Raw genomic sequence first — 17,311 nt, forward strand, 5'->3', positions numbered from 1 at the left:
TAGCAGTTCATAACACTGACCTTATTCCCAAGCAGTGTAAAATCGTTTTCTTTATCATTACATCAGAACTTACTGAGGGCTCTCAGAATTCTGACTTCTCCACACTCCATCAATCATGTGAGCCAGGCAGGACTCCAGAACTTTCTGTGAATGTTTTCTACATTATTAAGAGTCATTTCTTGCGCTGAGAGCTCTCCTGTAAGTGGATTTGCATCAGTTTTTATTTTTGTTTTATTTTTTTGGCCGTACTGGTAACAAAGATTTCCTGGAACAATGTTTCTTCCTTGATGCACATGGGCTTTCTCTGGTTGCGGCCAGCAGAGCTTCTCATTGCAGTGGCTTCTCGTGTTACTGACCACAGGCTCCAGGGCACACGTGGGCTCCCAGTATTTGCAGTTCCAGACTCGATAGAGTACAGATTCAATATTTGTGGCACACGGGCTTGGGTGCCCCGTGACCTGTGGAATCTTCTCAGATCAGGGATGGAACCCGTGTCTCCTGCAGTGGGAGTGGATTCTTTACCACCAAGCCACCAGGGAAGCCTGAGAGATTTGAATGTTGACACCTAGACACGACCATTTGCACATTTCCCCTGAAGTAGGAAATGGCAACCCGCTGCAGTATTCTTGCCCGCAAAATTCCACACTCTGCACTGAGGTTCACACTCACTGGAGAAGGAAATGGCAAACCCACTCCAGTATTCTTGCCTGGAGAATCCCATGGACAGAGGAGCCTGGGGGGCTACCGTCCACGGGGTTGCAAAGAGTTGGACCTGAGTTAGCGACGAAACAACAACAGTTAGACTTGCTAGTTTATTAGAGGATAAAATGTTAGCAGGCAGAAGCTCTGAAAGTTAATAACCTCTCACCCCTCTGCTCTCGAGTCGATTTGAGAGTTTTAAGTTGGATTCCGGGGTTGGAAAAGCCGATGAGACTGGCTTACATGTTAACTGGGGCCCTGTAACCTCTTTCCCTTGGAAAGTTCCCTGTATTATAAGACAATGACGTGTCGTTCACAGTTTACATGCGTCTTGCGTTTCAGCAAGAAGAGGGATTGCATGACCCTCCAAGGGTCTTCTCTGACTTGTAATTCCGCTGGTAGCGTCTGACTCAGAATCCTGCAGTTTCTGAACATTTCGAGTGGGTGTTTGGAGTCATGGTGGGGGTTCCTTTCCTTGTCCTGTCTGTGGTTAGAGCGCAGGCGTGGTGCTAGTATCGGATAGATCTTAACACTTTGAAGAGAGAGATGCCCACTGACACAGATGCTCCGCACAGAAGGTCACCGTTAGTGATTATCAAAAATACTTCTATTTATTTATTTATTGGCCGTGCCGGGTCTGCATTGCCGCATGGGCTTTTCTCTGGTTGCGGAGAGCTGGGGTTCCTCTCTAGTCACGGTGTGTGAGCTTCTCTTTGCGGTGGCTTCTCATCGCAGTGGTGCTCGGGGCTCTATACCATCCAGACTTGAGCAGTTGCAGCAGAAAGGCCCGGCAGTTTCCACCCTCAGTCTCTAGAACACACCCTCAATACTTGTGGCGCACGGACTTCGCTGTTCAGGGTCATGTGGGGTCTTCCCGACCCAGGGGATGAACCCGGTTCTCCTGTACTGACAAGCAGGTTCTTAATCACCAGGGAAGGCATCAGATGCAAAAACTTCAGACCCACAAGCTCATTGCACAAGCGGCAGAAATGCCCGAAACCTACACCTCTGCATAGGACTTTCAAGAGACAGGAAATGAAAGATTAAAAAAAAAAAAAGAAAGCCTGAAAAGCAGTCAAATGTGAAAAAAGTGTTAGTTGCTCAGTTGTGTCCGACTCTTTGCGACCCCATGGACTGTAGCCTGCCAGGCTTCTCTGTCCATGGAATTCTCCAGGCAAGAATACTGGAGTGCATAGCCATGCCCTTCTCCAGGGGATCTTCCCGACCCAGGGATTGAACCCGGGTCTCCTGCATTGCAGGCAGACACTTTACCATCTGACCCACCAGGGAAGCCCGCCTGGTAGTAATTTTGAAGGAGGTCTCAGAGAGCCCTGGAATCCCACTTGACTTACCTTACAAACTACGCAGAGTCAGCATTCTAAGAGCCCTCAGTTAGCTTTGAAATAGTTAAAAAAATTGGTTTTCAATTGCTTACAGATAAGAGCAGCTTTTGTACACTACCCTTCCCAGGCAGGACAAGATTAAATCCCGCTGTAGCTCAGAAATCTACTGAAGTCACTGCTCTAGTAGCCGACTACGTCACTTTAGTTTTTGCTGGGAGGTCTCCTAATTTTCTGTTTTGTTCACCTATGAAACAGCCTGCAATAAAAACATAACAGCAACAATAATTAGGGAAAGAAAAGACCTAAGAGGACTTCTAGATGTTACTACTCCTCTAATGCTGCCTAGAGTGTATTTTTGTTATTGGTGTTCAGTCGCTCAGTGGTGTCTGACTCTTTGTGACCCCATGGACTGCAGCACGCCAGGCTTCCCTATCCTTCACCATCTCCCGGAGCTTGTTCAAACTCATGTCCGTCGAGTCGACGATGCCATCCAACTCTCTCATCCTCTGTCGCCCCCTTCACCTCCTGACCCCAATTTTTAGTAAGTTGCGAATATGTACATCACTGTTTTTCCAGAGAATGGTAGTAAAAGATGTAATTAACAGTTGCATAATATTATGTTTCTAAATTGCTGTTCCACGTTGCTCTTGCATTTTTTTTTCTCCTTTGATCATGGTTTGAATTTTTCACAGAAACTTTGGCGTGTTTTCTTAAGCAATATTTCCACTGTTCCTTTCAGTTCCTGGGTACGCAGGCTGACGCAAAAGTACAGATGAACACAGCTGCCAATAACGAGTCTAAACACATCGGAACAACAATATGTTCTTTGGTGAATACGCTCAAGACACCACGATCCTCTTAGTTTCAGGAAGAATATGCTAACCTCCAGTGAAATTGCAGTGTCCCCTAAACTAGCTTGGTTCATTGAGGAAGAGCTTTGCTGGAGCTTAAAATGGGGAGATGTGTCTTTGGGCGAAAGTGGTGACCTCCTCACCTCCTATTTTCTGTGAACTCACGTTCCTCTTCCACACTGAAGCGGCTACCCCTCCATACTGGTCTTAGGTCTTCCCGACACAGGTTAATTCCTTCAGCAACGTCACCTCCTCCGAGAAATACACCTCAGATCTACTAACTTTTGTTGAAACCGTGGCACTGGAGAAAACTCCTGAGAGGCCCTTGGACTGCAGGGAGATCCAACCAGTCCATCCTAAAGGAAATCAACCTTGAATGTTCATTGGGAGGACAGATGCTGAAGCTGAAACTCCAGTACATTGGCCACCTGATGTGAAGAGCTGACTCATTAGAAAAGACCCTGATGCTGGGAAAGATTGAGGGTGGGAGGAGAAGGGGACGACAGAGGATGAGATGGTTGGATGGCATCGCTGACTCAATGGACATGAATCCAGGAGTTGGTGATGGACAGGGAAGCCTGGCGTGCTGCGGTCCGTGGGGTCGCAAAGAGTCAGACACGACTGAGCGACTGAACTGAACTGAACTGTAGTCCCCTTCTCCTCTTGCCTTCAGTCTTTCCCAGCATCAGGGTCTTTTCCAATAGGCCAATTCTTCGCATCAGGTGGCCAAAGGATTTGAGCTTCAGTTTCAGCATCAGTCCTTCCAATGAATATTCAAGACTAATTTCCTTTAGGATTGACTTGTTTGATCTCCTTGTGTCCAAGGGAATCACAAGAGTCTTCTCCAACACCACAGTTCAAAAGCATCACTTCTTCAGCGCTCAGCTTTATAGTCCATCTCTCACATCCGTACATGACCACTAGGAAAACCATAGCTTTGACTAGACGGACCTTTGACGGCAGAGTAATGTCTCTGCTTTTTAATATGCTGTCTAGGTTCATCATAGCTTTTCTTTCAAGGAGCAAAGCATCTTTTAATTTCATGGCTGCCCTCACCATCTGCAGTGATTTTGGAGCCCAAGAAAATAAAGTCTGTCTTTAATATTAAATTTCGAAGGGGTTTTTAACTTCTCACATTTATGCCCTGGGACCTAATATGCCATTTACTGCGGACTTTTGGGATCTTTCCTGTCTTTCTTCCCTGTTTCTTCTGCTTTCTCCCCTATGGCCCCTTTTCGTCTCCTCTTCCCAGTCTCATCTCTCCCACCAACACTGAGACCCACACAGGTGATTCAGACTGAAGTTAGGGCCACTCTGAAGTAAGAGTTAGAAACACAGGTGTGTTTCCCACCTTGGAAAGAAGCCTTCCAGCATCTTGAAGTCGATGGTTGTTCCTACCCCATGAATGCCGCATCTCTGCCCTTCCAGCCTGGACACTCTGTTCCTGGACATTCTATCTATAGATGTCTGTTTACTTTCTCGACAAGCAGGTATGGTGGTGGGGGAGAAATTCCTGGAACTGGGAGGATCCACACAATTTACAAGCGAAGCAAGAGGTTGATAGTGATGTCTGAGCACGCCTGCCTTTACAGTCTGTGTTCATCACTGTTCCTTGTCTCCGCTGTGAAGGAGGAGGTGGGAAGAGGATGAGGTTTATACAGACGTTTCTTTATTTTTTTTAGGTTTCCCAGGAACAATGCTGTCGTTGTTTCATTTATGTAGATGCTCTGTTGCTCACGCTTCCCTTACTTTGTAATACGAGTCATTAACTCAATTCTTGTTATTACCTTTAATGCTCCCTCTCAACCTACCTCAGGTTGGATTTCTTTCCACACAAGTCACTTACTCCATCTTGAAATCTTCCAGGGCTTAATGTGATTTTCGTGGAGAGTGCACGATTTATCAGAATTTTCTTCTGAGAATGTACATTTGAATACCAAATGTGGTTTACATATCTGCAGTCACAGCTGTGGCAAGGATGAATTCAGAATTAACACATCTTCTTGGAGGAGATTAAAGTCGGAAGACTGTTCCTTGGGATGTGCTAACAGAAGCCGGTACCTCCAATTCCGTAATTCCGTGGTGGCTCCCCTCATTCCATCGGGGAGAGTGAGTAATAAAAGTTGCATGCAGTCCTTTCCCCAAGATGGAATTTGTAAGCAAATTCCTTGTTAAAATTCATAGTAAAGTGCTAATAAAAGGAATGCTTTCCCATATGGCATTGTCTAACGCTTGCTGTTCTATTAATTTTCTTTAGATGACTTTATTTACATCTATGAAAAGATTGTTAGCATGATTATTTCTTAAATAATTTACGCTTGATTTTGTATACAAGCCTTCGTTCAGTTTTTCATATTCTCATGCTGAATCTCTTGGACGCCGAATCTCTTCTCTATAGGAAGCAAACTAGTGAAGCCATTTCCCGAAATCTCTACCTAATGAAGATGAACAATTTGTTCAGCTCTATCTCTTTATTTCCTTGTTTTCAGTTCCTCATGCCTTAATGATTAAACTGTAACTTCATTTATGACTCCCTATTCCATTCATTTATCTATTCAGCCAGCAATCTTTAAGATCATGAGGGACCCAGTGGTAAGGGGGAAATATAGACACGTTCTGTATTTGAGGAAGTCATAGACGGGGGCGGGGTGGTGGTGGTGATTATCATTAAGGAAAAACAATACAAATACATTTATACTTGACCACCACCTAGAGTGCTTTGGAACAGACGTGCGGGGAGGCCCAGGGCATGTACTGCTGGGGAGCTGTCCTCATCAGGGAGTGGGGCATCAGGGAGGGCTTCCTGGAAGAAGTGGCACGGAAGTCGCCTTGGCGAGCCGACAAGCCCCGGATGGGAGAGCAGCCCTCACAGAGGTTCTCATTCCTGGACAAGCTGCCAGGTGTCAGGAAGTGAAGCAGAGAATGTGGCCAGACCCTGGGTTCCAGTGGTGGGGGCCACAGGGGAGGGCTGGGCATCTGACGGAGTAGGTTTGTGTTTTCCTGTAGAATACAGTTCACTGTGAGATGTTTGTCAAATGTAGAGGGAAATTTATGGGGAGGGGTTAATGAAAAGGTTGCTTATTTACTGAGGATAATCCATAACAAAAGAACTTGTACTATAAACAACAAATATAAACACTGAGCTTTTTTTTTTTCCTCTTTAAGTAGATTTTGTTTTAGAACTTCTTACCTTCACAAAGGGAGAAGGAAATGGCAACCCACTTCAGTATTCTTGCCTGGAGAATCCCAGGGACGGGGCAGCCCGGTGGGCTGCCGTCTGTGGGGTCGCACAGAGTCGGACACGACCCAAGTGACTTAGCAGCAGCAGCTTCACAAAAAAAATTTGAGCAGAAAATACCAAGAGTTCCCATACACCCCATGACCCCATATATGCACAGCCTCCCTCGTTACCAACATCCCACCCTAGTGGAGCATGTGCTATGCTAAGGAACCTTCACTGATACACCGTCACCATGCCAGGTCCACGGTTTCCATCAGGGTTCATCTTTTTGTGCATTCTGTGAGTTTTGGACAGGTGTGTAATGACATGTGTCCACCATGAGAGTATCACACACAGTTGGTTCATTGCCCTGAAAACCCTCCGTATTCTACCTGTTCATCCCTCCTTGTCTGCAACCCCTGGCCCCCACTGATCCGTTTACTGTCTCCATAGTTTTGCCTTTCCTAGAACGTCACAAAGCTGGAATCATACAACGTGTAGCCTTTTCAGATTGGCTTCTTTCACTTAGCAATATGCATTTAAGTTTCCTGAGACATATTTAGAATGCATGTACAGTTGTGATGGTCACTAGCAAAGACTCACTAAAAAAAAAAAAAAAAGTACTTTGAGGGACTTTCCTAGTGATCCAGTGGCCAAGACTCTGTGCTCCCAATGCAAGTGGCCTGAGATTGATCCCTGGTCGGGGAAGTAGTTTGCACATGGGCCACAGTTAAAGAGTTTGCATGCTGCCATTAAAGATCTGCTTGCTGTAACTAAGAATGAGTGCAGCCAAATACATAAAAACAAATGTTAAGAACAGTTTTTTAAATAGTTTGACCCATGAAAATGTCTAGTCTCAATAGAAGTCTCGTGAACGTATATTCAAAGCTGCTGTTGAATATACGAGAAACTTGTGAGTGTATCGACAATACAGTGGAATATCCTTGCAACGATGAATGAAATCGAGTATTTTATTTCTTAATTCCAAGGTAATAGAAAAATATTCCGGATTAAAAGGAAATTCCTAAATTTCAACTCATGCCTTCTTTTTACAAACACTCCACTTACCAGGAAAAGAAAATCTACTGAGTCACAGCTAATGGTATTGTGGTTTCAAAGGGCTGGTTTGCTAAGTTTCAGTCTGTCATGGGCTCTCTGGAACGGTTTCAGGTCGGATGTTCCGTTTTGCTGTTGGGCACTCATTCCGTGTCACGTCCCTGAAACTGCACCCTGGTTAGTCCTTATGGGATATGCCACACCATCACCTCCAAAACAAGAGGGACCTGTTCTAATTCTCTGTTTTCTTGGCAAATGACTGCACTGAGATAGCTAGTTTTCATCTGTCTTTATCCTTCCCTTGTGGGTCGTCTTTGAGTGAAGTGTTTTCTTTACCTGAAGCTTTTGAAGAATTATTTTTTTTTTTTCTTGAAGGGAAAAATCAAAAGGCTAGAAATGAAGAGCCTTTGAAAATATCATTGAAATAGTGTCTGGGTGCAGCTGACTGAACTTACATAAACTCTTTGAAAGCTGGACTGACTGGCATTCATGTTTGATCTCGTTAAACCAATAAAATACAGGATGTAATCTTTCTATAATTACCGAAGTCCCACTGTCTGGTGCTACCTGGAGGTTAAAGTGATGATTCTAGAGGCAAATATCTTTCATGCCTAATGTACTTTGGCTCTTTACTTTCGCTGGCTTTCAGCCAGAGCGAGACTTTATTGCAGATACTGTATTTTATTTTTTGTTGTCAAGTGGCTTAACTGGTGAAGGCTATTGTAATCAGGCTAAAAACTTACCCCCGGGGCGGGATGTTGAAATGCTCTGGGTTTTTATATTTTTCCATTGCTCCTCTGCTCAGAGAGCATTCCAGATAAGCTGCATAGGTGGATGGTGTGGTCTTCGTGCACACCTGGCCCAAACCCAGTGGCCGGAGCTAATCGGGGGTTTACAGACATCCGCCCTGCCATTAGGCAGGGTTCTTAGAAGTTCTTTTGTAGAGATAAATTCTGTGGAAGATGCTGATTGATAAAACCAAAAGCGTAGGGCAGCTGCAAAACCTTGTCATGGGCGGGGTGGAGGGGGGGCGATTGTTTTAAAGAAAACAGGAAACTCAAAACTCCGAATGGAAATAGAGACACTTTGGGTGGGGAAGTTTGTGTGTGTGTGTGTGTGTGTGTGTAGAAAATTTCTACATGGAGAAAACTCCATGAGTAAACTCAAAAGACAAACGATGTACTGGAAACCTTTTACTTAAAGCAGTAAATAACAGGCAAATTATTACTAAGTCTAATTGATACTAACAGCTGCTACAGTATCTAAGAAGAGGGTGGACTCTCCAAAATAGAAATGGTAAAATGCAGAGACCGTTCACTGCAGAGGAAATACAAATGACCAATCAAAGGCAATTAAAGCAATTACCCTGTCATCACATTGGCCAATGTTGGAAAAATTGCTATCGCTGAGGGAAGAACTGACTCACTGGAAAAGACCCTGATGCTGGGAAAGATTGAGGGCAGGAGGAGAAGGGGACCACAGAGGATGAGATGGCTGGATGTCATCACCAACTCAATGGACATAAGTTTGAGTAAAGTCCGGGAGTTGGTGATGGACAGGGAGGCCTGGCGTGCTGTGGTCCATGGGGTCGCAAAGAGTCGGACACGACTGAGCGACTGAACTGAACTGAACTGAAGGGAAAAAAACATGGTACTTCCCACCCCAACCCGACCCATCTCATTCCCCCAAGCCCCCTCACCCTCTGAGCCTCACTAATAAGATGAAACCAGGTAGCATACGATGCATGTTATACACGGGAGCTGGGAGCTTGAAAGTCCAGGATTACTCTTCCACTCCTCAGAACAAAAATAATGGCAAACATTGTAAAATTTATAATCACGATCGTCTTTTTTTTTTTTTGCATCTAACTGTGCCAACCAATTTGCTAAACACTTTACGTGGATTATCTTTTTAATCTTCCCCAGCAAGCGATGACAACCTATCTTCTGTAATAAAAAAGTTAACGATTGTAATCGTAATAAACCTTTCATGCCTGCTTGCTGTTGCCCCCCCATAGTTCTTTCTGAGGACAGCTTTTCATTTTTTTTATGATTAATGGGAAATTTGGCCTCAAATGAAAGCGCTTCGGTGGAGGAAATGCGTCGGTATTAAATCCCAGGAAAATGTCAATGACAGATGGGCTCTGTGACTGTCCGGAAGAGGGTGTGCAGGCCAGTGGGGCCGGAGCAATGCGTGTTTCAGCCTGGGGCTGGCAGGCGTGTTAGCGTTTGCCAGTCGGCTGAAGGCACCGTTCCCTGGATTCGCCTGTTGTTGAGGTCTGACCATTTTACCTCCCAAGCGAACAGAAGGATTCTAACCAAGATGTGCCATGGACAGAGCTGCTCACAGCTCTGATCTTCTATTTTTTTTTTTTTTTAAGTGAAAAGTGTTTGTTTCAGTCATTTGTAACCTGCTCCGCTTTCTGCGTGTTCACCTCTCCTATTCCCTGCTCCAGCCCCTCCACCTGATCTTCTCCGAAGCTTACCATGTTGGGAACTCTCTGGTCCAATTCCCACTCTCCTTACGGTTTATACATCTGGAGATTTCATTCACAGCCTGCTCTCAACCTCTCTGTCTATCTCCGTTGCCTTTCTTCACCATGGCACTCGTAGCTGAGTTTCACCACTGGCTGCAGGATGTGTATATATAAAATTTGCCATCTTGGACTCCCAGTACCTTCACTGTAAAACAGGCAGAGGAAGCTTGTGTGGTCCATGGAACGATCATGTAGGTGACTACGACAGATAACCAGAGCAAATGCTTATACTGTCTCGATCATGATATTTATCGATAGTACGCAGGTCAGTGGCATATGACCCCGCTGGTAATATTTTTGTCAGCCTGTCGTTGGGGGCAGGGGGCAGTTGCCATGCCTGCTTCTGCAGCCCCAGGCCCCCTTGCAATTGGCCTAAGAAGCTGGTCCAGTTGCGAGTGTGAAGGTTTCAAGCGGAGAGGAGACAGGAAGCCCTGTCTCCAGGATCACACTCCTGTTGAGGAGCTCAGATCAGGGAAGAGAGATCCCAGAGCAGGAGGGTGTGTGATGCATCTCTCAAGAGCAGAGGCTGAGCTGCAGAGGGCCTGCCCGTGTGTCCAGGAGAAGGAAGAGCTGGAAGGGAAGCCGGTGGAAGCCAGTCCCAGGTCAAGGATCCCAGCGCAAGGGGCAGGATGTGCTGCCCTGACTCAGGGTGGCAGAAGATCCTTAGACCACAATGTTGTTTTCATTGAGTCACTCAGTCATGTCTGACTCTTTGCAACCCCGTGGATTGTAGCCCCGCCAGGCTCTTCCGTCCATGGGATTTCCCACGCAAGAATACTGAATCGGGTTGCCATTCCCTTCTCCAGGGAATCTTCCTGACCTAGGGATTGAACCCAGGTCTCCCACATTGTAGGTGGATTCTCTATCAGCTGAGCCACAAGGGAAGCCCAAGAATACTGGAGTGGGTAGCCTTTCCCTTCTCCAGGGGATCTTCCCAACCCAGGGATCAAACCCGGGTCTCCTGCACTGGCAGGAAGATTCTTGTCCATCTGAGCCACCAGGGAAGCCTCCCTCAGACCATGACCCTGCTGAAGGAGGTGGTCAAGATCTGGCCTTGACCTAGTCTCCAAGGTTGGGAGTCCATTCGCTTTAGCCCCGTGCCTCTTTGGAAGGAACCTCACTGGTTCCCATCTCTGGGGCGTGAGCGCGGGGCACTCAAGTTGGGGTCAGGCTGTGGTCTGCCAGACCTGGTCCTTGGAAGTCCCAGCAGGACCCAACCCCACATGGGACAGGCGAGGAACACTCTTCCCAGACAGGACAACAAGGGGAGAAGTTGTCCCGATGCCCCAGACCCTGCCCCCAGTGTTGCCATAACAACATACTTCTCAGCATCTGGCCCCCGGTTCTTGTTGCTATTGTTAACACTCTTTATGGGCCTCCCAGGCAGCTCAGTGGTAAGGAATCCATCTGCCAATGCTGGAGATGCAGGTTCGATCCCTGTATCTCCAGCAAGATGTCCTGGAGAAGGGAATGGTTACCCCACTCCAGTATTCATGCCTGGGAAGTCTCATGGACAGAGGAGCCTGCTGGGCTACAATCCCTGGGCTTGCAAAGACTCAGACATGATTGAGCGTCTGAACACAGCACACCCTGCTTATGGCCAGCACCCTGGTCTGCCTAACGCCCTTGTGAACTTTGTCACCAGCTTTTATGAAACACCGGGCTTTCCCATAATGGCCTCTTTCTTGAACACGTTATTACCAGTAATTAAACCATGTCCGCTGTCCAGCTTTGGCCCCCACCCAGTCTATTAAATTCTTATTTCTCTGATGTCAAGCCTACAAAAGACCATGCCTGACCTCAGTCCAGGCTAGTCATACACAGCTCCAGCCCTTATTGTTGGACTGGTGGACATTGATAATGTAGGGAGATATCAGTGCCCAGTGAGGATGGGTGCAGCTCAGCAAGGGGGTAAGGAGGTTAATACCAGATTATCTAAAATTGTTAGGGGCATTCAGCGATTTTGGAGAGTTAAGCTTGTAAAGGAGACTCGAATTAGTATGATGGAGATACTTAATGGGGAAAGCTTTCCTGCAGGACTGAGATCTTTTAGCCAAATGATTTTTAGATCGAAGAGGGAAATTTCTAATCCTAAACAGCTGAGATCTACCCAGTGATTTTGAGAATCCTGCATTAGGAAAATATGTTATTGTGAACGGAAGAGCAAATATCCATACAATAGAATCTGATAGTAAAAAAAAGCATGAATGAAGTATTGATGTATGTGACAGTATGGATGAAGCAAAAATACTGTTTGCTTGGTTGCTAACTAGCGTCTGACTCTTTGCAACCCCATGGACTGCAGCACACCAGGCTTCCCTATCCATCACCAACTCCTGGAGCTTGCTCAAACTCATGTCCATTGAGTTGGTGATGCCATACAACCATCTCATCCTCTGTCGTCCCCTTCTCCTCCTGCCTTCAGTCTTCCCCAGCATTAGGGTCTTTTCTAACGAGTCAGCTCTTTGCATCAAGTGGTCAAGGTACTGGAGCTTCAGCTTCAGCATCAGTCCTTCCATTGACCATTCAGGACGGATTTCCTTTAGGATGGACTGGTTGGATCTCCTTACTGTCCAAGGGACCCTCAAGAGCATAATGTAAAACATGATGAAGCGAAATAATCCAGACACAGAAGACTACATATGTTCTGATTCCATTTACATGAAGGGTCCAGAGTAGGGAAATTTCTAGAGAAAGTATGTGTGTTAGTGGTTGTCAGAGTCTGAGGAAAGGGACTGCAAAATGGATAGCTTTGTGTCAGTGGTGATGAAAAAGTCCAACAATTAGTGATGATGGTGGCACTGACTTTCTACTAAAACCAGCGAATTATACAGTTTAAATGAGTCATTTTTGTGTATGTGAATTATATATCAGTAAATTTGTAATAAGAATATTTTTGAAAAGGTATATTATTGATTCAGTGTTCTTTTGCATGCAAACAAAGGTGATACTATTCTATTCACTATGATTTTCTTAAAATTAAAAGTTTAGGCATTCAGACATAAGTAATGGGCTACTTTAATCTCATAGCCAACCTTGAACTTCAGAAAACAGGAGGTCACAGCATCTTAATTACCAGGTGACCATTTCCGTTAGCTCTCCCAACCTATCCCTGCCTAGCACAGTCTGATGTACAGTATCATAATCCACCCAAAATTTTAGTCATGTACGATGACAAGTTTCAAAGAGAAGTTCAGAATCTAGGGATAGTAAATCATAGTCCTACAGAACTGTAATTCAAAAGGACACATACAGCCCTATGTTCATAGTGCCACTCACTGTCTACAATAGCCAAGATATGGAAGCAATGTAAATATCCATCAACAGATGAGTGGGTAAAGAAAATTATATATACAAATAAAATACTAGTCAGCCACGGGGCGGGGGGGTGGGGAATGAGATAATGCCATTGTCAGCAACATGGATGGATGCAAAGATGATCATGCTAAGTGAAGTAAGTCAGAGAAAGATCAATACCGTATGCTGTCGCTTACACGTAGAATCTAAAATACGACACAAATGAACTTATCTATGAAACGGAAAGGGACTCACAGACACAGAGGACAGACTGCTGGTTGTCAAGGGGGCGGGGCGGTTGAGAGGGACGAACTGGGAGTTTGGGGTTAGCAGATGGAAACACACACACATATATAGGATGGATAAACAAGGTTCTACCGGAGAGCACAGGAAACTTTACTCAAATCAGTTCAGTTCAGTTCAGTCGCTCACTCGTGTCCGACTCTTTGAGACCCCGTGGACTGCAGCACGCCAGGCCTCCCTGTCCATCACCAACTCCCGGAGCTTGCTCAAACTCATGTCCATCGAGTGGGTGATGCCATCCAACCATCTCATCCTCTGTCGTCCCCTTCTCCTCCTGCCCCCAATCCTTCCCAGCATCAGGGTCTTTTCCAGTGCGTCAGTTCTTTGCATCAGGTGGCCAAAGGATTGGAGCTTCAGCTTCAGCATCAGTCCTCACTCACTCAGTATCCTCTGATAAAGCATAATGGAAAAGAATATGAAAAAGTGTGTGTATATATGTGTGTGTGTGTGTATGTATGTATAACAGAGTCACTTTGTACAGGAGAAATTAACACAATATTATAAATCAGCTATACTTCAATAAAATAAATGGAATGAATGGCTTTGAATAAATCCTAATCCTGGTCTTTGGTATACATGTTGAGTGATTTATGCATATCCCCTCACTTAGTTATACCACTGACCACATGCAGGAGGTAATGTCCTTATGCTTTACAGATGGATAAACTGAGGGACAGACGTAGTAAGTCCCTTCTCCAGAGTCACACATCCAGGGAAGGGGGAGAGAGAGAGAGAACGAGAGAACGTGTTTCCCATGGGATCTGACTTCCAGGTTCAAACCCTTTTTACTGATTGGTTGAAATTGAAAAGCCTCCAGGAAGACACGTCTGTGGGTCATTTTCCTGCTGGTCTGTATTTCATCACTCAGCACACCCCTGAGAGATGGCTCACACACTTTTCCTTCCCAAACAGCTTGAAATTCTTCATTATTTTATATGTGTTTGTATCATGAAGTCAAGGGTAAAACACGACTTCCATTAGAAACCCACTTTTCTGTTTCAGGAAGAGAGACATAGCAGGGTGGCAAGTTGGCCTTTTGTTAGGGCTGATATTTTAAAATTATATTAATGCACACAGGTGTATGCAGTTTTCCAATAGAAAAGTATTTAATGACTCAATGTTTCTTTTTTCGTTTTGCAGAACAATGGTTCCCTGGTTTGGTGCCAGAATCACAAGCAATGTTCAAAGGTATGTTCCCTACAACTGTTATCAGCATTTTTTTTTTAATTAATTTTAGAATAAGTGTAAAGTCACAGGAAGCCGCAAAGTTAGTAGAGAGAAATCACATGTACTGTTCACCCTCTTTCCACCAATGTTTATACCTTATATATTCATAGCACAGTATCACAAGCAGAAAATCATCATTGGTACAAGGGAGGTATTAATATAGTTCTGTAAGGTTTTTATCACATGTATAGATTCCATTAATGTAGTCACTGCTGCAATCAAGATATATGTATCAGTATTTATATATATTACCTTGTTTCTCTCTCCATTCTCTAGTTATGTTAGTCAAAAATGTTTTTAAGGAGAAAACATCTTCTGATTCCACCGGAAGACTTAATGCATTCGACTTACAGCTAAGTTATTTTGTATGTGTTTCCTTTGTGTTTCAGGAACTGCTCACTAAGTAATTCGATTCTTTCAGTAAGCAGTCTCTTTTCTATTTCTGAGTACTTCTCGTTGCACACATTATTATCCTCAATCGTTCACATTATTCTCACATTATTCTCAATCGTATGTTTGATAGCATAAATTTCTCAGCCCCCAAACATCATAAGCTATAAGAATCTGTATGTGTGTATATATGTAAGATACATGTAGGTATATGCTTCAACTCTAGTCTGACAGTTGGCTTTATATTCAGATAGTATAAGTGAATACAGCTGAAACCTGCTATACATAACGGAGTGCTTTGTGATCGTAGTAGAGTTTGATGAGATTCCTTTCATGGGTGCTACTATTAGACTGAAAATTGAAGCATTCTTTTATCTTACAGTCAAATTTGTATAATCATGTGAATGTGAAGTAATTTGGTGAAAGCAAGGTGTGCTTACCTCTGACTCTCTAGATCCTGGGCAGAAATGGAATGTCTGGTTTACGATCCTCTTCTTTTTTATATAGTATTGTAAACATTGGCCCTGATAAGACATTTTCTGGTATCTTTTATATTAATTGTTCTTCAGTTAGTGTTTTGGGTAATTTGTTTATGTCATCACTGCAGAAAAAGATTTTGTGTGTGTGTGTAAGAATATATGGCTATGTGACTAAATTTCATAAGTAGTTTTTTTTTCCAGTTTTGTTGGTTGGGTATTACATGATGGTAATTTTTTGTATCTGTATTACTTTTACTTAGCACCCCTTTTATCCTTACCCCATCAAGAAATTAATTCTTTTTTGTACATTTGAAATTTGAATGGAAGAGATTCATTTGAACTGCTTTTAAAATACCCTAATTAAAGAACATTGCAACTCTGGGGAATACAGATCGTTGAACCATATTTCGTAATTGAATGATCAAGGCTGACACGAGAGACTGAATTTCACAAGAACAGAAATCAATTCCTGTTGCCTGAAAGCAAAAATGAATCAATAAGTCACGGCTAACTCCAGCAGAACCTTTGGAATATATTACAAAGCTGACATAAATTTCAGGGTTGTCTTTAGTCTGAATCCGTGGGGATGAACCTTACATGTTAATCAAAGTTTATCTCCTTTGGATATTATCATCACCGGGTACATTCGCGGATAATTAGTTTGCATATCTTTTGAGACTTTGAAGCACTGTGTAAGCTTTTCCTCTTGATCTTCTGGTTAATGAAGTGAAGGGTAAGCGATGATAACTCCATTTTACACGTGGGGAAATTCAAGCACTTACATATTGGATAACGGTCGTGAAATAACTCAGCAAATCAGTTGTGGTGGTTTGTTCAGTTACTAAGTCGTGCCTGACTCTGTCATCCGATGAACGGTGGCCTGCCAGGATCCTCTGTCCATTGGACTTCCCAGGCGAGCAAATCGATAGAGGCAACTTGAGTTGAAAATGCCGTCTCATGCGTGGCCTTGGATAAAGATCTACAACTTTAAAAACCATTTAGAACAAATATTGGGACAGAAGAGTAAAAAAAAAGAAAACCCACCAAGTCAAAAAGTTATGCTGATGAGATAACTGACTGTATGTTAAAAATAAAGTTTACATAATATTTTATAGAAAGTTGTTCAGTGGCTAAGTTGTGTCCAACTCTTTGCAGTCGCATGGACTGAAGCACGCCAGGCTTCCCTGTCCTTCTCTATCTCTCCGAGTTTGCTCAAACTCATGTCCATTGAGTCAGTGATGTCATCCAACCATCTCATTCTCTGTCACCCCCTTCTCCTCCTGCCTTCAATCTTTCCCAGCATCAGGGTCATTTCAAATGAGTCGACTCTTCGCATCAGCTGGCCAAAGCATTGGAGTTTCAGCTTCAGCATCAGTCCTTTCAATGAATATTCAGCACTGATTTCCTTTGTAATGGACTGGTTGGTTCTCCTTGCAGTCCAAGGGACCCTCAAGAGTCTTCTCCAACACCACAGCATCAATTCAAAAGCATCAGTTCTTCGTGCTCAGACTTCTTTATGATCCACCTCTCACATCCATACATGACTACTGGAAAGACCATAAGACCTTTGACTCTACAGACCTTTGTTGGCAAAGGGATGTCTCTGCTTTTTATAGAAAATACACAGTTTCTAATTAGTTCTGATTGTGTCTGCAAAGCTTGTCACCTTCAGGATGGCTCCAGAACATGGGTTCTCCTTCCCATCTAGTTGCCCGCCTTGTCCCGTCTGCCAGCATCTCTTGCCTGGACCAGTCCACGAGAATGCTCTCTGGTCTCCCAGGTTCTACTATGTGAACGTGGGTCTTGGAAAGACCCTTCACACGTGTAATCTGAATCATACTGCCATTTGCCTCACACCCTTTAATATCTAAGCATCTCCTTCAGTGTAAAACACTGTCTCATCTGCCTGT

General features: G+C 44.1%; 1 protein-coding gene across 1 annotated transcript in view; it reads left to right on the forward strand.

Moving 5' to 3' along the window:
- The window catches only part of ANOS1 (anosmin 1), a 201,038-nt gene that overhangs the window by 24,322 nt on the left and 159,405 nt on the right, over positions 1-17,311 (forward strand). The window contains exon 2 of the mRNA XM_043895522.1: positions 14,446-14,493. Within this exon, the coding sequence (XP_043751457.1) occupies positions 14,446-14,493 (48 nt within the window). The remainder of the gene's footprint in view (positions 1-14,445; positions 14,494-17,311) is intronic.

This window comes from Cervus elaphus, chromosome X (genome assembly GCF_910594005.1).
Source record: "Cervus elaphus chromosome X, mCerEla1.1, whole genome shotgun sequence".
Lineage (NCBI taxonomy): Eukaryota > Metazoa > Chordata > Mammalia > Artiodactyla > Cervidae > Cervus > Cervus elaphus.